The sequence below is a fragment of the Mustela nigripes genome, chromosome 14 (genome assembly GCF_022355385.1).
Source record: "Mustela nigripes isolate SB6536 chromosome 14, MUSNIG.SB6536, whole genome shotgun sequence".
NCBI lineage: Eukaryota > Metazoa > Chordata > Mammalia > Carnivora > Mustelidae > Mustela > Mustela nigripes.
The window spans coordinates 27,166,056-27,189,896 of NC_081570.1; the positions used below are offsets into that span (position 1 = coordinate 27,166,056).

The following is a 23,841-nucleotide window of genomic DNA, read 5'->3' on the forward strand; positions in this document are numbered from 1 at the left end:
CAAAAATGCATCATATCGTACTTTGCAAGAATTCTTTCCTTTTCAGACTAAGGTCATTAGTTAAAGGAAACCACTAAAGATTGGTTAGAAGTTCTTATCCCCATTTACTCAGATTTTCTTTTCCAAATTGGCTTTCCTAAATACTGCTTTAGAAGTTAAAATATTTTGCATATTTTGGTAATTGTAATTTTACTACAATATACACTTAAAAGTTGTACTAAAATTTCTACATTTGAACAGAAGATCAAAGGATTTTCCCCACTGATACAATAATAAACAACTGCACCTTAGACAAAGTTCCACAACTGTGACATAAGAAAATTCAGTTCACAGTTTATGTTAATTGCCAGACTTCATTCTCTGTATTAATTTACTTTGATACTAATACATTGTGATGTATCTGTTTGTTGTTTGGAAGACTTCAGTATTTCAATATCATCTTGAAGTATATTTGTGAGATATAATCATGCTTAAATTTTTACATAGAAATAGTATCATTGCTTTTTCACCCAAAAGTTCTTTCACTAATATTCCATATGATCTCTGTAACAGCCCAGAGACTATAATCCCATTTTTTTTAAAGATTTTATTTATTTATTTGACACAGAGAGATCACAAGTAGGCAGAGAGGCAGGCAGAGTCGGGGGGCGGTGGTGGGGGGAAGCAGGCTCCCTGCTGAGCAGAGAGCCCAATGCAGAACTTGATCCCAGGACCCTGAGATCATGACCTGAGCCGAAGGCAGAGGCTTAACCCACTGAGCCACCCAGATGCCCCTATTATCCCATTTTTATTGATGAAGGAACTAAAGTCAGAGAGGCAAGGTAACTTTCATAACAACATAGTGGCAGAGTGGGACTAAAGAGTCATGTCTACTTATTTATCTTCCAGTGCTTATGTTAGCACATGTAAAGGTTTCTTAAATTGACAGTTTCCCAGTTCAGACTCTCTTCATAAGACAGTGAGCACCTTTGCTGCTATCCCTCAATAGATGATTAGATAAATTACTATTTTAGAGTTTTTCTTTAGTTCCACATCCCTGCCTGATGAACATCCTAATACATTACTATTTGTCACAGTATCTTTTGAGATAAAAAGAAAAATTTGCAGTTCCTTGATTTGTCTTTTTGTTAACTTGCATACTAAAGTTTCATTAAAACTCTAAATATAGGGATGCACGGGTGGCTCAGTTGTTAAACACCTGCCTTCAGCTCAGGTCTTGATCCCCGGAGTCCTGGGATAGAGCCCTGCATTGGGCTCCCTGCTCAGTGGGAAGCCTGCTGCTCCCTCCCCGACTCCCCCTGCTTGTATTGCTGTCCCTGTCTCTCTCTCTGTCAAATAAAAAAAAAAACAAAGAATAAAAAAAAATCTAAATGTATCAGTTACAAAATATTAGTGAGAGATTAAAGAGATAGAATAAATCATGGTCCTTAGAAAAGCTTATTCCCTTTGAAACATAGATTTTAGCAGTTACGAATTTAAAAGTAGTTTAATGTTAGAGCTGCCCAGTATATATAGAATTCTAACACCATTCTGTTAAGGCTCTGAGAGCTTGAGTTCAGTGTTTAGTGTAATTATTCGTAAAGAAGTTTTTATATCTGATGGCATGGTAAAATCTGCACTGTTTCATTATTTGGTACTCTCCTAATTAAATTTTACTGTTAGAGGGGATTGCAGAGATTATTCATTTTAGTCTTCTGGTTGGCATCTTCTAGGACATAAATGCTCCTTGAGCTACTCTAGCAAGGATGAACTTACTTTATATGAGTGTAATCCACTTGGGAATAATCCACTTGGGAATAATCCACTGGTGTGTAAGAAATGTAGGAAATTTTTTTCCCAAAGCCTAGCTCCTTAAATCTTTCCAATTATTTGTGAGTTTTATCCTAATTCTATCCTTTCATACAGGGTAGATTTTATGCTTAATGTATCACATGACAGTCCATCAAAATAGCCAGAGCCTTCTGTAATTTCCTTTGAGTCTTTCCTGTTCCAGTCCTGAAGTCCTTATTAGTTTGATTTATTTTTACCCATGTTATATGAACTTCTGTCAGGATTACCTTCTGGTTATGCTTCATTTTTTAGGGTCTTAAATTTTTCCAAATCGAACAGAATACTTCAGAATGTGAAATGACTATATATAATATGTGATGGGATGGTTACATGCTTTGTACCGGGCACTTAAATATATGCACCTAAATTTTTTAATTTTGAGGAAGCTACATCCCACTATTAGCTCAGTCTGGATTTAAGAGTCATCTAAAGCCCCTTTCCACAAAAGCAGTGAGTAAGTTCACATCCTCTAATCTGTTCTTTTTGCAGTTTTCTAAACAAATGTTTAGATTTTACAATTGCCCTTATTATATTTCATCTTCATTGAGTTCATTGTTGTAGTGTTTTAATAACTTTTAACACTCTCATTTGCTTTTAGCGCTCTAGCAGTGTCTACTAAGGATAAATAATTTGAGGGTTTTTTAACTAACAGGTATTTTTTTCTTATTTACTATATGTAGGGCACTAGATGTATTTCTTTTGTTTATGGTATTGATAGTTTGGGGGACCACTTTAGAAGGCTATTCTGATTAAAAGTTTCCATGAATGCCCTAGTTAACTTAGAAAAAGAAAAGGAAAAGTCCCATGTTACAGTATAATAAAACACTTTAGTAATTGTGAAAACATATGACACTTATTTAAGAACAAATAGACTACTGGGACAATATAGAGAACTCAAGAGCCAGATTCATTTATATGTTGAGAACTTACAAAAATAGCTTTTTATTTATTTTAATGTGGGGCTCAAACTCATGACTGTGAGATCAAGACCTGAGCTGAGATCATAAGTTGGACACTTAACCAACAGAGCCACCCAGGCACCCCAAAAAATGGCATTTTAAATTGATTGGTTATGTATAGACTATTTAGTAGATGGTGTGGGACCACTGGCTTACTGTATAGAGAAAAATAAAATAGAGTCTCTTATATAACACTGTTTATAAAGAAAGACCTCAGATGGGGCGCCTGGGTGGCTCAGACTGTTAAGTCTCTGCCTTCAGCTCAGGTCATGGCTGAAGGATCCCCAGGACCCCAGGTCCTGGGATCAAGTCTTGAGTCGGGTTCCCGGCTCGGCAGGGGGCCTGCTTCTCCCCCTCCCTCTGTTGCTCCCCCTGCTTGTGCTCTCTCTTTCTTTCTCTCTCTCTCTCTGTCAAATAAATAAATAGATAGATAAATAGATAAATACATACATACATCAGATGGATTAATGGCCAAAATAATATAGATCAAACTATATACATGTGTGTGTGTAAGCTACGTATATAGGTAACCTATATATATAGATAACTAGAGATAGATATAAAACTATATATAGATAACTATATATAGAAACTATATATAGGTAACTATATATATATATAGAAAAACTAGAGTTAATAAAACAATTTGTAATTTAGTATTAAGAAAGTAATTCTCTTTTTTAAGATTTTATTTATTTATTTGAGAGAAAGTGAGGCAGAATGAGCAGAGAGGGAGGGGCCAAGGTAGAGGGACAAGCAGACTCCCCACTGAGCAGGGAGCCTGACACAAGGCTCAAAAGCATGAAACCATAAGGTAAAAAATGATTCATTTGATGATTCTCTATTAAGGATTTCATCTCAATAAATACATAGATATTGTTAACAGGCAGAAAACATTTGGAACATATTTGCAATAACTAAACCTATTAATGAATTAATATTGGACTATCAGGCTATCAAAGAAACTCCTTCAATTCAACAAGAAGACTGGGATCCCAATAGAAAAATGAGCAAAAGAAACAAACAAGGAATTAGCAAAAGAACAGTACATGAAGGAATGCTCGAATTCATTAGTAATAGGAGACATCCCAATTAACATAACATTTTAGTTTTATGTGCTAGGCTAGCAAAAAATAGAAAGCAGAGCTGCATAATAACAAATCTTGTCTGGGATATGGGGAAATAGGATCTCCAGAAATGTAGATCATATATCCACTCTGGAGAACAGTTTGGCAGTTCTTCATAATTTAGTTGATAAAATTCATTTGGGCCTGACGGTTTTGTTCCTGGGTATATAGCCAGAGATTAATTCTCACACAAGTCCATAAAGGGATATAGTAAGAGATACTGCAATGCGCCGTTGTTTTTGGTGGCTTGCAGTTGAAGCCTGGATTGTTAGGTGAATGGATAGACAACATATGGACTACTTTGCACTAGTGAGAAACAATGAACTAAGTGTCCCACAGCAGTATGAATACATTTTTTAAACCTAGTGCCAGAGGATAAAGGTGGGAATATAAGCAAACAGAAGGATGTTCATCAAACACTTAGAAGAGATAACTTACTGGAAAGAAGAAGGGAATTTAGGAAATGGAGGTGGAAGGAAAGAAGAGAGATCTCCTACAGATGAATGATGAAAATAAGCCATGAATTGAGGAGTATGGTTAACTTAACCTTTTTTATCTGGGACATAAAAGTGGGGTTCAGTCACTCATTTGGCAGTGATATATAGGTTGGGTTGGAGAAGAAAAAATTAAAGGCATAAAAAACAAGAGACTTAAAATTTAATCTAGGTACTGGAACATGAGGTTATAATTTAGGATCGTGGTAATTGGGAATGAAAAGTAAAGGACTGATGTGAGAAATACTGCAGAGAGGAGAGGTCAGCAACTAATAGGATGAAGAGATGAGCCAGGTTTTGAATCTGGTTAAATGAGGAAAGGGAGGTCCCAATAAAGAGGAGCAGTGAATAGGATAACTAGATAACATGGGGGAGATATGTTGAATTCCGCTTTAGATTCCATTGGAGGTTCTAGCGGTTGAGGTAGATTGTCCCTGTTAGAATATTCATGAAGAATAATATACTGTGGGGATGTCTGGGTGGCTCAGTGGGTTAAGCCTCTGCCTTCGGCTCAGGTCTTGATCTTGGGGTTCTGGGATCAACCCCTGCGTCCAGCTCTCTTCTCCATGGGGAGCCTGTTTTCCCCTATCTCTCCACCTGCCTTTCTGCCTACTTGTGATCTCTCTCTCTCTCTGTCAAATAAATAAATAAAATCTTTAAGAAAAAAGAATATGCTGTATTAGATATTGAAACAGAACATTTTTTTCCCCCTAAGTTGTTTTAGCACAGCTATTTTAACTCCTCCAACCATTTTGATTCTTAGAGTGGTTTGATTGGGCTGCCAGGATTTGGTAAGCTTAAAGTTATACTAATTTATTGTTGAGGAAAAATTACAAAATAGCCAAAACATTCTGACAAATTAGATCTGTAAAGTTTCACCTAAGAAACTGGACTTATAATGCCTGCAGAAGAAAATGGTAAATGGCAGAAAATTCTGAAATTTTTTTGGTCGTGAAAATGGATCAGTGAGGGGCGCCTGGGTGGCTCAGTGGGTTAAAAGCCTCTGTCTTCAACTCAGGTCATGCTCCCAGGGTCCTGGGATCAAGCCCCGCATCGGGTTCTCTGCTCGACAGGGATCCTGCTTCCTCCTCCCTCTCTGCCTGCTTCTCTGCCTGCTTGTGATCTCCGCCTGTCAAATAAATAAATAAAATCTTAAAAAAAAAAAAAATGGATCAGTGAGTTGAATCTTTTTTGTAAAATTTACTCTAGAAGAGGCTTGATCTTGATTTAAATAATTTCAGCAAAGTGAAATTGAAGAAGAGGAAGATAGAAATTTTAGAGCATGTAGGAAATTGCTCTAGGTATCAAGTCAGCTCAGTTATTTTGTATCAGAGAATGCCTTTTTCTCTCCTTTCTCCTACCTACCCACAGGCTAGAATTAAATCTTTTTTCCCCATTCTTTTAAATGTATTGTAAATTATACCAGTAATATATAAGCATACTCTCATCATAACATATTTAGATTATTTAGACAAAATAAAAAATCGTTTTTCACTTCCCTTACCAGAGATAGTCATTGTATCTTTTTGGTACATATTCTTCTAGGTAACTTTCCACTGCTTTTACAAGAAATATATGTACAAAAATAAATGTTGATTTGTGGAGATTTTTTATCATTCTCATTATAGTCTAATTTTTTAATGTAAAAGTCTTGAGTATCTTTCCACGTAAGTATATATAGTATAAAAATGTTTGTTGGGGGCGCCTGAGTGGCTCAGTGGGTCAGGTCATGATCTCAGGGTCTGGGATTGAGCCCCGCATCGGGCTCTCTGCTCAGCGGGGAGCCTGCTTCCCTCTCTCTCTCTGCCTGCCTCTCTGCCTATGTGATTTCTGTCAAATAAATAAATAAAATCTTAAAAAAAAATAAAAAAATAAAAATGTTTGTTGGATGAAGATAGTTTCTGAATATTCTTACTGGCTACATAATGTGAGGGTGGGGAAAGAGGTTGAAAAGGATTGAGGGGGATACAAGGGTGTTTATTGTTCTCAAGAATCTCACAGTCTAATTTATGCAAAAAAGACATACAGATGACCAACAGACACATGAAAAAGTGCTCAATGTCACTCAGCATCAGGGAAATACAAATCGAAACCACAATGAGGTACCACCTCATACCAGTCAGAATGGCTAAAATTAACAAGTCAGGAAACGATAGATGCTGGCGAGGATGCAGAGAAAGGAGAGCCCTCCTACACTCTTGATGGGAATGCCTGGGGCAGCCACGCTGGAAAACAGCATAGAGGTTCCTCAAAAAGTGGAAAATAGAGCCACCCTATGACCCAGCAATCATACTACTGGGCATTTACCCTAACGATACAAATGTAGTGATCCAAAGGGGCACGTGCACCCAAATGCTTATGGCAGCAATGTCCACAATAGCCCAACTATGGAAAGAGCCTAGATGCCCATCAACAGATAAATGGATAAAGAAGATGTGGTGTATATATATATATACAGTGGAATACTATGCAGCCATCTAAAGAATGAAATCTTGCCATTTGCAACGACATGGATGGAACTAGAGGGTATTATGCTGAATGAAATAAATCAGAAAAACAATTATGTGATCTCCCTGATATGAGGAATTTGAGAGGCAGAGTGGGGGGTTTGAGGGGTAGGGAAGGAAAAAAATGAAACAGGATGGGATCAGGAGGGGGACAAATCATAAGAGACTCTTAACCTCTCAAAACAAACTGAGGATTCCTGGGGGATGGGGGTAGGGATAGAGTGGTTGGGTTATGGACATTGGGGAGGATATGTGCTGTGGTGAATGCTATGAAGTGTGTAACCCTGATGATTCACAGACCTTGTACCCCTGGGGCAAATAATACATTATATGTTAATAAAAATAATTAATAAAAAAAAGAATCTCACAGTCTAGTAGAAGTGAAGTGTACAATAAGTATAATACAGTGGAGTAAATGTTCTAATAGATACATGTACTAGGTGGTATTTGGACCCAGCGTGAAGAGCATAACACTGTTTTTTTTTTTTTTTAAAGATTTTATTTATTTATTTGACAGAGAGAAATCACAAGTAGATGGAGAGGCAGGCAGAGAGAGAGAGAGGGAAGCAGGCTCTCCGCTGAGCAGAGAGCCCGATGCGGGACTCGATCCCAGGACTCTGAGATCATGACCTGAGCCGAAGGCAGCGGCTCAACCCACTGAGCCACCCAGGCGCCCCAGAGCATAACACTGTTGATAGAGAAGTGCATGTGTCAGGTAGTGCTCAGAGATGGTAAAAGGAATTGAGGATCATTTTCTAAGGATAATATTTTGCAGGTTTACTGAGGCCTAGAATGATTAAGTAATTCACTGGATTCGTTCTTTTCTGTCGTTTGTGAAATTCTTATCCCTTGCCAGAAATCAGTCTTTCTGGTATCCTACGGTATGGTCGTGAAAGCAATATCTTTATCAGTATGATTGTCTTTTAGAATTTTGACATCTTTAAATAGTGCAAGAATTACTTTATTTTGTATTTTGTATTTCATCATGGATAGGATTATGTGAATATATTTTTTTCCCCTTTTTTAGGGAGGTGGTTGACTCAATGGTTCAGCATTTTAAAGTGACTATATTTGGGGACCGTAGACCAGTTTATGATGGAAAAAGAAGCCTTTACACAGCCAATCCACTTCCTGTGGCAACTACTGGGGTAAGGTGTATTCCTTTATTGAAGAGCTATTCTTTGCAGTATCTCCCTTTATTTTTTATTTTTATTTATTTTATTTTTTTGAGAGAGAGATTGGGTTGGGAGGAGGGGGCATAGGGACAGGGAGGCAATCTCAAGCAGGCTTCACATCTGTCATGGAGCCCGACACGGGCTCAGTCCTACAACCCTGAGATCATGACTCAAACTTAAACCAGGAGTCTGACCTCAATCAACTGAGCCACCCAGGCACCTAGCAATATCTCCCTTTAAATGCATTTATTACCGGGGCACCTGGGTGGCTGAGTGGTTTAAAGCCTCTGCCTTCAGCCCAGTTCATGATCCCAGAGTCCTGGGATCGAGCCCCGCGTCGGGGTCTCTGCTTAGCAGGGAGCCTGCTTCCTCCTCTCTCTCTCTCTGCCTGCCTCTCTGCCTGCTTGTGATCTCTGTTGAAAAAGAAATTAAAAATCTTTTTTAAAAAATGCATTTATTACCATTTTATTATAGTCCACATATATGTGAGCATATTATTTATCTTTTTTAACTTTTTATTTTGAAATAATTTTATTTATATTTTTCTAGGTTTATGTTTTGTTTTTAACTACACTTTTTTTTTTTTTAAGATATTATTTATTTATTTGACAGACAGAGATCACAAGTAGGCAAGAGAGGCAGGCAGGGAGAGAGAGGAGGAAGCACGCTCTCCACGGAGCAGAGAGCCCAACGTGGGGTTCGATCCCAGGACCCTGGGATCATGACCTAAGCCCAAAGCAGAGGCTTTAACCCACTGAGCCACCCAGGCGCCCCTCTAGGTTTTTCTTTTTTAAGATTTTATTTATTTATTTGAGAGAGAGAGAGCAAGGGGTGAGGCAAAAGGAGAGGAAGAGGGATTAGCAGACTTCCTGCTCAGCAGGGACCCCTATGTAAGCCTCCATCCCAGGACTCTGGGATCATGACTTGTGCCAAAGGCAGACTCTTAACTGACTTAGCCACCCAGAAGCCTCTTGAAATCATTTAAAACATACTGAAAAGTTGTAAGAATTAAAGAACTCATGTAGACCTTTTACCCAGATTGACCAGTGTTCCTTAACTTTTACCACATTTGTCTTATCATTCTTTCTTTCGTTATCTTTGTAGATATTTATATAGGATGAAATACACATCCATGCTTATCTTTTCTTGAACCATTCAAGAGAAGGTTGTATGTGTCGTGCCCTTTAATATGTTTTTCTTAAGAACAAGGATAAAAATCAGAGTACGGTTATCCACTCCACTAAATTCTTCATTGGTATACTTTTATCTAATCAGCAACCCATATTCCAGTTTTGTCATTTGTTCCACTGATGACTTTTAGCATTTCTTCCCCTCTAATAAAAAATTCAGTACAGGTTCATGATTGTATTTATTTATTTATTTATTTATTTATTTTTTAAAGATTATTTATTTATTTATTTGAGAGAGAGACAGTGAGAGAGAACATGAGCGAGGAGGTCAGAGGGAGAAGCAGACTCCCCATGGAGCTGGGAGCCCGATGTGGGACTTGATCCCGGGACTCCAGGATCATGACCTGAGCTAAAGGCAGTCGTCCAACCAACTGAGCCACCCAGGCGCCCCATGATTGTATTTAGATACCACATTTTGTTTGTTTGTTTTAAAGATTATTTATTTGAAAGAAAGCAAGCGCATGATCGGAGGTGGGGCAGAGGGAGAGGGAGAGATTCTCAAGCAGATCCCCATTTGAGAACAGAGCCCAACGCACTCAGTTCACAAATCTGAGATCATGACCTGAGCCGAAATCAACAGTCAGATGTTTAATCTGCTGAGCCACCCAGTTTCCCCAAGATACCACGTCTTTTTAGTCTTCTTTATTCCGGAACAGCTTCATGACATTAACATGGTAGAAGATTACAGGCAAATTGTTTGTAGAATGTCACTCAATATGGATTTGTCTGATTTTCTCTTGATTAGACTCTGATTAAACATTTTTGGCAGAAATAATTACACAAGTGTTCTTTCTTTGTCAGTGGATCTTATCAGGAGACATTAATATGTATTTGTTCTATTAATGGTGATACTAAGTTTGATCACTTGGCTAAGCCGGTGTCTGCCAGGTTTCTCCTGTCAAGTTTTTCTTTTTCTCCTGTGGGGAGATGTTATTTTTAACTGTGGTAAAATTTACCATGTGAGCCATTTTAGGGGCATGAATGTACATTTAATGTACATTTGTAATCGTAACCAGTCTTTATCTCTATAACTCTATTTATCTTGTAAAACTGAAACTGTACCCATGAAATACTGAAGTCCCCATTCTCCCCTCCCCTCAGCGCCTGGCAGCCACCATTCTATCTTTTGTCTGTATGGCTTTGACTACTCTTAGTGCTTCATCTAAGTGGAATCATACGGTATTTGTGTTTTTGTGACTGACGTCCCTTAGCTTTATGTCCTCAGAATTCGTCCATGTTGTTGCATGTGTCAGTATATCCTTCCTTTTTAAGGCTGAATAATACTCCATTGTGTGTATATACCACATTTTGTTTGTCCACATATCCATTGATGAACACCTTTTGGGTATTACAAAAATGCTGCTGGGAATGTATACAAATACCTGTTTCAGTTCTTGCTTTCAGTTCCTTTGTGTATAAGCGGTAATTTCTATTTTTAACATTTTGAGAAATCACCATACTGTTTTCCATAGTGGCTGCCCCATTGTTCTTTCACACCAGCAATGCACAAGCATTCCAAATTCTTCACACCCTTGCCAACACTTGCTGTTTTCTGGGTTGTTATTGTTGTTGTTTATTATAACCATCCTAATGGGTATGAGATTATATGTCACTGTGGTTTTGATTTGCATTTCCCTAATGATTAGTGAGTTCAGCATCTTTTCATGAGCTCATTTGTGTATCTTCATCCTTTGCCCATTTTAAAAATTGGGATTAATTTTTGCTGTTAAGTTTTAGGGTTTCTTCATACTTTCTTAACATATAGGATTTGCAAGTATTTTCTCACATTTTTTAGGTTGCCTTTTCACTTTGTTGATTCTGTCTTCTGATGCACAGAAGTGTTTTTGGTTTTGTTTCTCGTTTTTTGAGTAGACTCCACACCCACGGCGTGGCCCAAGATGGGGCTTGAATTCAAGACACTGACTGAGATCACGACCTGTGCTGAGGTTACTTAAGAACCGGATGCTTAACCTACTGAGCCACCTAGGAGCCCCTAAGAAGTTTTTAATTTTTATATGGGAAATACTTTTTTTAAAAGATTTTTAAAATTTGTTTATTTTAGAGAGAGAATATGAGCCGGGGTGGGGATGGGGACAGAGGGAGAGAGAAAACCTCAGGCAGACTCCCTGCTGAGCGGGGCATCTGTGCAGGCTTCATCTCATGACCTTGAGATCATGACCTGAGCCGAGATGGGAGAGTTGGTCACTTAACTGAATGAGTCACCCAGTCACCCAGATATGGGAGATACTTTAAGGCTCCTGTTTCTCATTAGATTTTTAAGTAATTGATGATTCTTACTTGGAAGAATTATTAGTAATTAGTAACGCTGATTTTCTAGTTCTGTCATTCCTTCTACATTTATTAGTTGATATTGACTATAAAGGAGAGCATTTTATTTTCCCTAATTTATTTGTCTTTATTTATTTCACTGCCCCATTTGGCCATTGGGAGCCCCTTTAAGATGATTCCTGTTTCCTTTTTGATCACACACTTTATTTTGTGTATTTCCTTACTTTCTGACACAAGATGATCCAGGCTTTTCTTATGTTTTCCCTGCTGTGGCCATGCAGCGGGCCCTTTCTCAGAGAAACAATGGTTTCTTTAAGTTGGGGGATGCAACTTACAAACCAAAATCTGGATATGTATTCATGCTGCTAGGTTATAGGTGTTTCTAAAATGGATGAAGGTAGGAAATAAAAATATATAAGTGAAAGAAATAATATATAATACTATATGTCATGTAGTGAACCTGCCATAAGTATTCTACACAAGTACTACTTATTGTATAATATTATATATATAATATATAAATATAACAAATATATTAATAAATATATATATGAAGTCATGAGTTGAAACTGATTCTCTAAATTTCGGTTTATTCCCCCAGAATTCCTCCTTTACTCCCCACATTGCATATTTGTATCTTCCTTCTTTTTTGAACCATAGAACATCACTGCCTTTACACATCTGTTCATTCCTACCATACAATTATAAAATTGTTTCAGAATTGCTACACCATACCACCCACCTCTCCTCCACATCCCCAGTTGAGAATATATTCAGTATACTGCGTTCAAGAGTTCCTTGCATTAATATTTTCTGTGTCTCCTCCTTTAAGTATGGTTAGGTAATTCATTTGAAACATTCGGTTCTATTTAATTTTCGTTATGTTTTAATTTTTTCACTTTATCCTTCTTGATTTTATTTTTAATTTTTTTAACTGATAAAACTTTATTTTAAAAAAATTTATTTAACATGGTTCCAGAAATCAAAACTATGCTGAAAAATATACTCAGAATTGTTATTCTCCTTTATTTCTTCCCATCCTTTGAAAGTAACCAGTTTCTTTGTTTCCGGTTCATGCTTCTTGTGTTTCTTTTTGCAGAAATGAGATATATGTATATTTCCCACTTTCTTCTTTTTCACCAAAAGATGGCATACTATTTGTAATCTTGTGTACTTTGCTTTTTTTTTTTTTTTTTTTTGCGTAACAGTACAACTTAGAGATTATTGATTTAGCATTGAGGTTGGCTTTTTATTTTTGCTCTGTTTTTTCTTAAATATCTTTTTAACTTAAAAGTAATTGTTCTTATCTTTTTCAACTTATCAGTTGATTGTTTCCCCATCAACAGGTAGATTTAGATGTTACTTTACCTGGGGAAGGTGGAAAAGATCGACCTTTCAAGGTGTCAATTAAATTTGTCTCTCGGGTGAGTTGGCACCTACTACATGAAGTACTGACAGGACGGACCTTGCCTGAGCCACTGGAATTAGACAAGCCAATCAGCACTAATCCTGTCCATGCCGTTGATGTGGTGCTACGACATCTGCCCTCCATGAAGTGGGTGCTTCTGGCTTTTTCTTCTTTTTAGATTTTCAGTGTGAAGGCTTTCTTCCCAAGAGCAGATTGTGCAGCCCTTCTTTGATTAACCTTCACGTGTTAGATCTTTTGATTACTTCATTTAAAAAATAGCATGCATACAAGTTCATTGACAACAGAAGTATGTTACAGAAAAAATTCTGATTTTTGAAAGTGAATGCACATCATTAACATAGCTATTCTAGTGTATACCTTTTAGAAAAATGTCTAACCTTTATCTTAGAAGCTATAAATCTTGAATAACTGACATGTTTAGTTAAGTCCCCTTATTCTAAAGGTAATTTCATTATTTATACAATAATACCAATTTGTGTTGAAATTGCTACACTCTTAATCACACTGTCACCTTACAAGTGTATGTTTGTATTTATGTGCCTGTATATGTAGGATGTGTCTTTTTAAAGAAAAATAGGTTTTGGAAACACATTTATAGAAATAGACTTTTGATCAATATTTATTTAATCTTTAGCATTTCCTAAGTTTGGAACTGGTTTTTCTTTTCACATGTTTCTAATAAAGTATTTTAAATAAAATTTATTCTTATGCAAACTAAGATGAATTTTGGAAGGGAGAATTTCAGTGAAAGATACTGATGGTTTTTGTTTTGTTTTTGTTTTTCATTTAGAGTGGCTGCTTTTTGCTTTCACAAATTTGGAAAATATTTAGTTTCATATATTCCTAATGATAAACATCGTTAGGATAACTTAAGTTTAGGTACTCTAGACTACTGTATTCTGCAAATTTATATACCTATATGGCAGTGAAAGGACTGAACATGACATTTTAATTTTTATAGATATACGCCTGTGGGGCGTTCCTTTTTCTCAGCTCCAGAAGGATATGACCACCCCCTCGGAGGCGGCAGGGAAGTATGGTTCGGATTCCATCAATCTGTCCGACCTGCCATGTGGAAAATGATGCTTAATATTGATGGTAAGGGAGCTAAAACCACATTCTGTCTTGGGTAGTTGAATCCTGTCTATGCGTTCTGTGTGTGCAGTTTATATATAATTATACGTACTGGTGTCTTGGGAGTAATATTTGGACACATACTAAGACAGAGTCGAAAAACCTTTGTATTTTTATTACGTTTTGTTTAGAAAGCCTTTACACAGAAGTTGTCCTAGAATGCCACTAAGCATGAAGTAAGCACATTAAAGCATGTACAAAAGCCTTGACATGATTATCTGAACAATCTCACTTTTGTCCTTTTAACTCTTAAGTCAGTATTTCATTATGAAATTCATGTTTTAAACGAAAATAGTCTGTTGGTCATGGTGAGCCCAGGTGTTATACCTACCACTGATGCTTATAGTGGTGCTAATTGTACTTTCATTTTTAGCTCATAAATATTTTTGAGTATATATAAAAGTAGGGGGAATAGTATGATAAACTGCCACTTATGTGCTGCCTGTGAAGAATCTTCCACCTTCCTTAAACTTCCTATATTTCCTCTTCTAAATCAGATCCCAGATAACAAGTTATTTTGCCTCTACTACTTTAGTATGTGCCTCTTTAAAAATGGGTGTTTTCTTACATAGTCATAATGCCATTATCTTATATAAGAAAATTTTAGTAATCATTTATTTGTAGCCTCTAGTTCCCTGTCTGTAATCAGATGTCCTTGATTATCTCAGATATGTCCTTTTATAGTTAGGTGGTTCTAATCAGGTTCCAAACAAGATCCACCTATCATGTTTAGCTGATACACTTTTTTTAATGTAGTAGTCCCATTTCTTTCCTCCTGTTTTTTGTTTTGTTTTGTCTTAAATGCCATTGACTTGTTAAGGAAGCTCTGTCACTTTTCCTGAAGAATATCCAAAAATCCACATTTGTCTTTTGTTCTTGTGGTGTCATTATCTTATTCCGCTGTCCCCTATATTTCCTGAAAGTGAAAGTTAGCCCTAGAAGTTTGGTTCGATTCTGGTTCAGAATACTTCATACATGCTTCATATTGTATATTAGAAGACACAACAGTATCTAGAGGTTCCAGTTTTAGTGATACTAAATCAGTTGGCCTGATCTCTCCATTGTAAATCTCCCAGTCAACATTTCTATTACTAATATTCCATTCAGTAATCATCGTTACCCAGATCATCTGTTTCACTAGTGATTACCAAGCGGTATTTTTCCTAATTCTGTATTTGTTGTCTTTGATAGTATTTTGCTTTCTAGCACAGGAGGAAATTTCAGGCTCATCTTGTATTTCCTGCTCTGTATGTGGAATCAGCCATTCCTTCAAGGATCCCTAGATCTTTCCAGATCGCTCCCTAGTTTCTGCATTATTTTCAGTTGCTTCTACCATTGTGGGAATATGTCACTGAGGAGCTATATCTCAGAAGTCCTCTTTCAATGTACAGGAGGGGTGTTTAGTTTGCCATTTCAGAACATTGTTTCCTGTATATGTAGATACATCTTTAAGATAGATTTCAAGAGGGAAGATTAGTAGGTCAAAGGCAAATGTATTTGTAATTTTGATCATTATTGTCAGATTGTCCTCTGTAGAGGTTCTAAGTATTGTGCATCAGTGAGTGAGACTACCTGTTTTGTTGCCTCTAGAAATGTGAAACTCTAGATTCTCTTAATTGGATTTGTAAGAAATCATTTCCTCATGAACTTTTGCATTTGGCCATCTTTTCACATGTGTAAGGGTCACCTTATTTCTTTTTTTTTTTTTAAATTAGCTGTTTTTGTCTTTTTCCCTTTTTTTCTGTTGGATTTTCAGTTTTCTCATTTACTGAGAGCTTTCTAAATTAAGGATATTGACCCCTTGTATTGTGAATTGTGTTTATCCTTGATTATTGGTCTTTTAACCTGTAGTATGGTCTTGTTTTTATATTTTGCCATGTAGAAATTTGTGTCTTTGGGGGTTGAGGGATAGTAAATACATATACAAAGACACTTTAATGTAGTAGTCAGTCGTTTCTTTAATGGCTTATAGTATCTTATAAGGCTAGTCTCAAATTTCTCCTCAGGCTTTTCTAGGCTATTCTTTTTTTTATTTTATTAAGGTTTTTATTTTATTTTACTTATTTATTTGACAGAGAGAGAGAGATCACAAGCAGGCAGAGGCAGGCAGAGAGAGAGAAGTAAACAGGCTCCCCGCCGAGCAGAAAGCCCAACGTGGGGCTTGATCCCAGAATCCGGAGACCAGGACCCGAGCCAAAGGCAGAGGCCTAACCCATTGAGCCACCCAGGCGCCCCTCTAGGCTATTCTTAATTATTTTACCATGTAGACTGTAGAAACACCAGTGGATGTGGAAGAATGGTCTCTTATTTTTATTATTAAAATCTCATTACATTTATAAATTGTTAGGACAAATTGGCATCTTTAAGATACTAAGTCTTTCTGGCCAAGAAAACACTGTACCTTTTTATTGGTGCAAGATTACGTTTGTTTCTTTCAGGGGTATTTTAAAGTTTTCCTCATGTAAAAGTTGCACATATCTTGTACATATTCCCTCCCCCCTTTTTTGGCTATTAAATGGATTTATACATTCTAACTGGTTATTGTTCACATACATGAAGGCCTTTGACTTCTGTATACCTTCTCTGTTTCATTGAGTTCCATTTTTTTATAGTAGTTATTCAAGTAATTTTCTTGGTATTTCTAGGTTATAATCATTTCATCTACAGATAATGATAGGTTTACCTCTTCCTTTGGATTTTTATACTTCTAATTTTTTTCTTATCAGATTATATTGACTAATTAGACAGTGTTAAGTAAAGTGATTAGTGGGCATCTTCTTTTTATTCCTTACCGTAGAAAGGAATGCTTCCATTGTTTCTACATTAAGTATGATATATACATATATATGTATATGTATAAGAGCATCTGTTGATTTCTATTTTATTAAGTACTTTTAATCAAGAATGGATGTTGAATTTGTCAGATTTTCTTCTTAGGATCACTGGAGCTAATGATATGATATTTCTTGTCTTTTTAACGAAACACTGAACCAAACTTGTGTTTCTTGATTCTTTTAATGTGATGCTGTATTCTGTTTGCTGATATTTTACTTTTTTAATCAAAATGCAAAAGTAAGTTTGATCTGATCTGTAATCTTTTTTTCTGTAATCTTTTTCAACTTTTGGTGTTAATCATTTATCTCATAAAAAATTTAGAAGTTTTATTTTCTAAAATGTACAAGTTTTTAAATAGTATTAAAATTGTTAGCTCTTGAAATAAAGTTAGAGACAGTTTATGATAACTTACTAATATGAGGAATTTGCAAAACAGGACAGAGGATCATAGGGAAAGGGATGGAAAAATGAAACAAGACAAAACCAGAGAGGGAGACAAACCATAAGAGACTCTTAATCTCAGGAAATAAACTGAGGGTTGCTGGAGTGAAGGGGGGATGGAAGGAATGGGGTGTCTAGGTGATAGACATTGGGGAGGGTATGTGCTATGGTGAGTGCTATGAATTGTGAAAGACTGATGAATCACAGGTCTGTATCCCTGAAACAGATAATACATTATATGTTAATTTAAAAAATAATACATTATATGTTAATTTAAAAAGAAAGAAAAAAATTGTCAGCTCTTTCAAGATTTGGTAGAATTCTCCTATAAAATCTTGTTGCATGGTCTGTTTTGCTTGATGTGTAGTAGCTGTTGGAAAACTTCCATTCATTTTGTAAAAATCAGTTTGTTTAGGTTCAGTCTGGGGTTCAGTTTTGGTAGGTTATATCTTACTAGAAAATTATTTTATCTGTATTTGATTTTTATAGAGAGTTTTATATAGTTTCTTATTTTTTGAAATTATTTCTACTTCTCTGGTTTCCCCCCATTTCTTATTTTGTGTATTTGTGTTTTGTCCATTTTATTTGTGTTTTGTCCATAGTAGTTTAAATAACTGGTTTCAACACCTGCTGCCACAGGCCACCTGGCAAAAGAGCTTTTGAAACTTTTTTTTTTTAAGTTCTCTGGCTTTCTGTTTTCTAAATTCTTAATTTCTGCTTTTAGCTTTATAAATGTTTTCTTTTTTCCTCTTTTGTTACTTTAGTTGTTTTTCTAACTTTTTGAGCTGTTAGTCACACATTTTCATTTTTTCTTAATGTTGAAATTATTTAAAACAATGAATTTTCTTCAGATCACTATTATAGCTACATTCCAAAGCCTCTAATGTGTAGAAGGTTTTTTTGTTTTGTTTTGTTTTTAAGATTTTATTTATTTATTTGACATACAGAGATCACAGGTAGGCAGAGAAACAGACAGAGAGAGAGGAGGAGGCAAGCTCCCTACTGAGTGGAGAGCCCCACATCGGGCTCGATCCCAGGACCTTGGGATCATGACCTGAGCCGAAGGCAGAGGCTTTAACCCACTGAGCCACCCAGGCGCCTCTAATGTGTAGAAGTTTTATTATTGTCTAGAAACACCACAAATTTAATTTGTATTTTCCCTCTTATCCAAATGTTGATTGAGAGACTTTTTATATTTTCTGATTGAAGAACTTTTTATTTTCTGATTTTGTTATAAATTTCTAGTTTTGTGGGTTGTTAATCAGAGAATGTGGCTTATATTTCTCCTTTTAGAATTTGTTTAGGTTTATTTTGTAGTCTAGAGGCTCTTGGGTGGCTCATTGGGTTGTGTCCAACTCTTCATTTTGGCTCAGGACATGATCTCAGGGTAATGAGATTGAGCCCTGCATCAGACTCCCTACTCAGGACAGAGTCTGCTTGAGATTCTTCTCCCTCTGCCTCCTGCCTCTTTGCTTTTCCCCATGCTCACAGGTATGTGAGCCCTCTCTCTGTGTGTCTCTCTCTTTTTTTTTTTAAACTTTTTTTTTTTTCAAAGATTTTATTTATTTGACAGACGGAGATCACAAGTAGATGGAGAGGCAGGCAGAGAGAGAGAGAGACAGAGAGAGAGAGAAGCAGGCTCCCTGCTGAGCAGAGAGCCCGATGTGGGACTCGATCCCAGGACCCTGAGATCATGACCTGAGCCGAAGGCAGCAGCTTAACCCACTGAGCCACCCAGGCGCCCCTGTGTGTCTCTCTCGAAGGAAGGATTTGCTGAGGTATATTTTGTAGTCTAATACATAGTCAAATATTGTGAAAGCTCAGTATGTATTTGAAAATACATATATTCAATTATCAGAGTTGAGTTAAATGAATATCCATCAGTGCTTACCATTTAGATTATATTATTTCTGTTTACTAGTTCTCTCAGACTGGGAGAAAAATTTTAAAATTTCTGCTATTACTATGTTTCTCTCTCCCATATCTCCTTTGATTTCTGCTTTCTTAATGTTGCTGCTGTATTATTAAGGGCTTTTATATACCTCTTTTTTCATTGTGAACTGTACCCTTTACAATGATAAAATGACCTTTTTATACTTTGGGGTGAAAGTCTGTGTAATCTAATGAAAGAATTACAATCCATTTGTTTGTGAACCTTATCCTGTCAACTTTTCTTTTCCTTAATCTTTTTTAATACTTTCTGAATCACAGATGTATCTTGGAGACAGCATAGAATGGTTTTGCTTTGTAGGTCAATCTAAAGCTTTTTTTGTGTTAATGCATGAATTAAGCTAGATAATAAGAAGGACATACATGCTTGGTCTTAGTTGTGTAACATTATTTTATATTCTATTTTCTGATTATATATGTTCTTGAAACTTCAGATGGTCTGTGTGCTTTTTATTTTATTTATTTATTTACTTTTAAAGATTTTATTTACTTGACAGACTGAGAAAGAGAACACAGGCGGGGGCGGGGGTGGTAGGGGGGTGGGGGTATGGGGGCAGATGCAGAAGCAGGCTGAGCTGGGAGACTGACAAGGGGCCTGATCTCAGGACCCTGGGATCATGACCTGAGCTGAAGGCAGACACTTTTAACGCCCCTGTTTGTATGCTTTTTAAATAATAGTTTTGATATCAAGAAGGGTTTTTCCCCCCCACTATGGTAACTCTTTATATTTACACTTTCATATAATACTCATGTTTGTTTGGTTTTTTTAAACTACTTTTTTTTTTTTTGAAGTGTGGTTGATAATGTTATACTAGTTTCAGGTGTACAACATAGTGATTGGACAAGTTTGTATATTATGCTATGCTAACCACTCATCTTTCTCTCTTTTAAGCAGTGTCTTTTTTCCTTTATAAGTAACAATTATATTAGCTTTTTTCTGTTCCTTCCCTTGTTTCCTCTCCTTTACTAACTTGTTTTAGCAAATATACCATTATTTTATTGTTCTTTATAATTTTGCTTAAACTTTTATTATTTGACTTTCAACATTGACTCCTCTGTTACTGTAAGGTATAGTGAGTTTATCCTGCTTCTTGTTTTCCACTATCATTGTATATTGTATTTGTATGTATTATTATTCCTACATTATTAGAGTATGTAACAGTTGCATTCCATTCTATCACTAGTATATCCATTTGCTTTCATCTGAAATCTATAATTAAGTGTATTTGTGCTGTCAGTCCTTTTGCTGAAATTTTTCTTGTCATCTCTTTGTTGCAGTTGTCCTCAGTTGTTTCATGTGTATATGTGTTGTAGTATTTTTATTTTTTTATTTAGATTCAATTAGCCAATATATAGTACATCATTAGTTGTTGTTTTTTTTATTTGGCAGAGAGAGAGAGAGACCACAAGTAGGCAGAGAGGCAGGCAGAGGGGTCAGGAGGGAGGAAGCAGGCTTCTTGCCCAGCAGAGAGCCCAATGCAGGGCTCAATCCCAGGACCCTGAGATCGTGACCCGAGCTGAAGGCAGAGGCCTAACCCACTGAGCCACCCAAGCACCCCAACATCATTAGTTTTTGACATAGTGTCAGATTCTTCATTAGTTGCATCTAACACCCAGTGCTCATCAAAACACATGCCCTCCTTAATGCCATCACCCAGTTACCCCATCTCCCCACCCCTCCTTTCCACAACCCGTAGTTTGTTTCCTGGAGCCAAGAGTCTCTCATGGTTTGTCTCCCTCTCTGATTTCTTCCCATTCAATTTTCCCTTCCTTCCCCTATGGTCCTCTGCTCTATTCCTTTTATTTCACTTAGCATAATACCACCCAGTTCCATCCATGTGGATGCAAATGGTAGGTATTCATCCTTTCTGATGGCTGAGTAATATTCCATTATATATGAATCACATCTTCTTTATTCATTTATTCATTCATCTGTTGAAGGACATCTCGGCTCCTTCTACAGTTTGGCTATTGTGAACATTGCTGCTATGAACATGGTGCATGTGTCCCTTCTTTTCACTACATCTGTATCTTTGGGGTACATATCCAGTAGTGCAGTTGCTGGATCATAGGGTAGCTCTATTTTAACTTCTTGAGGCACCGCCATACCATTTTCCAGAGTGGCTGCACCAGCTTCCATTCCCACCAACAGTGTAAGAGGATTCCTCTTTCTCCACATCTTCACTAACATTTGTTGTTCCCTGTCTTGTTAATTCAGTTGTTTCTTCAAAAAGAGAAGGGCTCATGAATAAGAGCTAAGTGTTACCATACTGAAAACCATTTACTTACAGCCTTGTTCCTGAAGGATTGTTTGTCTAAGACATAAAATTATTGACTTACACTTTCTTGACTATCTGCTAAGTATTTGTCTCCTGTCTTCTGACATTGATGTTCAGTAGAGAAGTATAATATCAGCTTGATTTTCTTCACCCTAGAAGGGACCTGTTTTTTCCTCTGGTTGCTAAAATTATATTTTTACACTTCTTTCACTGGATTTTTTTGTTGATGTTGACCATTTTAGGTCAGTTTTCAAAGGATTCCCTTTGAAAATGTAGGTTCAAGTATTCTGGGGTTTTTTTGTTGTTTAATTTTCTTATAAAACATTACTATTCTCTTTGCTCCTTGCTGTGCCTTTTTTAGTGTAATTTTCACGATGTGCTCCTTTTTTCAACTTCTAAAAATCTTTTTCTTCCATTTCTTTCATGAATCAGGTCTATGATACTTTTGTCTTTACTTCTTTGACTGGCTGTCTCTTCTCTAAGTTCTTGAATTGCTGCTCGGAGATTTTCCTCTCCATTCCTTCCCTTTTTTTCCTTCCTTCCCTTCTTCCTTTCTTCCTTCCTTTTAATGTTTATTTATTTATTTAATTTCTACACCCAGCGTAGGACTCAAACTCACAACCCCAAGATCAAGAGTCCCATGCTCTTCTGACTTACCCAGCCAGCCACCCTTGTGAGATTTTCCTAATAGTTGTATTAAGAAGTTTTAAATTCATGGGGCACCTGAGTGGCTCAGTCAGTTAAGTGACCAACTCTTGATTTCAGCTCAGGTCATGAACTCAGGGTCCTGAGATTGAGCCCTGCATTAGACTCCCTGCTCTGTGGGAAGTCAGCTTAAGGATTCTCTCTCCCTCTCCTTCTGTGCACTGCCTGCCCCCCCCCCCACTGTTAATATATGTGCTCACATATGCACTCTTACTCTCAAAATAAATAAATCTTCTTTATTAAAAAAAACATATTTTTTAAATTCATGTTAAAAAGTAGTGTTATGAGGGCGCCTGGGTGGCTCAGTGGGTTAAAGCCTCTGCCTTCGGCTCAGGTCATGATCCCAGGGTCCTGGGATCGAGTCCCGCATCGGGCTCTCTGCCTGTGGGGAGCCTGCTTCCTCCTCTCTCTCTGCCTGTTTCTCTGCCTACTTGTGATCTCTGTCTGTCAAAAAATAAATAAAAAAATTAAAAAAAAAAAAGTGTTATGGGTTTCCTCTACTTTGTGGTAATTTTTTGTTGAGTTTTGTCAGGGATGTTGACCGTTTGACCTTTTTTATGGCATCTTTCTGCAGATACCACTCGTTTATTACTCATATTTGAATTAGATGAGCTTTTCCAAACCACATATTGGAAGAATCTGGAGTGGGGAGAGGAGGAACAGGACATTAGGAGCAAGGTGGTTTCCCAGGTTTCTCTTTTCAAGGCCTCTGTCCTCTGTTCTGATGGGTTCTTTCTAAAAATATAGCTATGTCTCCTTTGCCTCTTAGTAATTTACGTGTATATGAGGTGAGAACTACCAGCCACCAGGTCCTTACTAGTTTCTGCTACCAAGGGATACAACTCCTGCCTTTTAAACTGCCTGCTTCAAATGTTAACAGAATTTGTGAAGGGTGTACAGAAGATCTTTGTGGTGTTCTATGAACTTTTCTGTAAGCTGAAGTTACAGATGAAAAGTGCGTGCCTTGCTTTTAAAGGAGTACTAGTGTCTGAGATCTTTCGCTTCCAGACCACCCTCCACTCATTCTCATGGCACTTTTACACCTCCTTTTTTCTACTGTCTTCTGAGATTTTCCCGGTAAATCTCAGTTCTAAACATTGCAGTTCCCACTTAGGATAGGACCCTCTCTTTCTGGGAACGAAAATTTGTTATTCCCTTACTAGACTCTTTTTATACTTATCTTGCATAAGTTCTACCACTACCAAGTACTTTGGGCCATATTCACTTATAATTTGGTATTTCACTGTTTCACTGTCTCCTGGGTTCACCAAATATGTAGAGGGGTTTTCTTTTCTTTTTAAATACATTCTCTTTGTTGTTCTGTATTGGGTTCTAAGGAGAAAAGTGGAAAAATTTGGAAATAAAATGCTATTTTCTTACTGGAACTTAAAGTCTAGCTTTGGATATTATTAAATAATTTCTAAATAAGCCATTGGTCATATAAATCGCAAAGAAAATTTTAAGTATTTTGAACTTAATGATAATGAAAATAATACA

General features: G+C 36.7%; 1 protein-coding gene across 3 annotated transcripts in view; it reads left to right on the forward strand.

The window, feature by feature from the left end:
* The window catches only part of LOC132002197 (protein argonaute-3), a 125,850-nt gene that overhangs the window by 37,598 nt on the left and 64,411 nt on the right, over window positions 1-23,841 (forward strand). For all 3 annotated transcript variants that reach the window (XM_059377247.1, XM_059377248.1, XM_059377249.1), the window contains exons 3-5: window positions 7,945-8,065; window positions 12,918-13,126; window positions 13,962-14,098. In XM_059377247.1, the coding sequence (XP_059233230.1) occupies window positions 7,945-8,065; window positions 12,918-13,126; window positions 13,962-14,098 (467 nt within the window). The remainder of the gene's footprint in view (window positions 1-7,944; window positions 8,066-12,917; window positions 13,127-13,961; window positions 14,099-23,841) is intronic.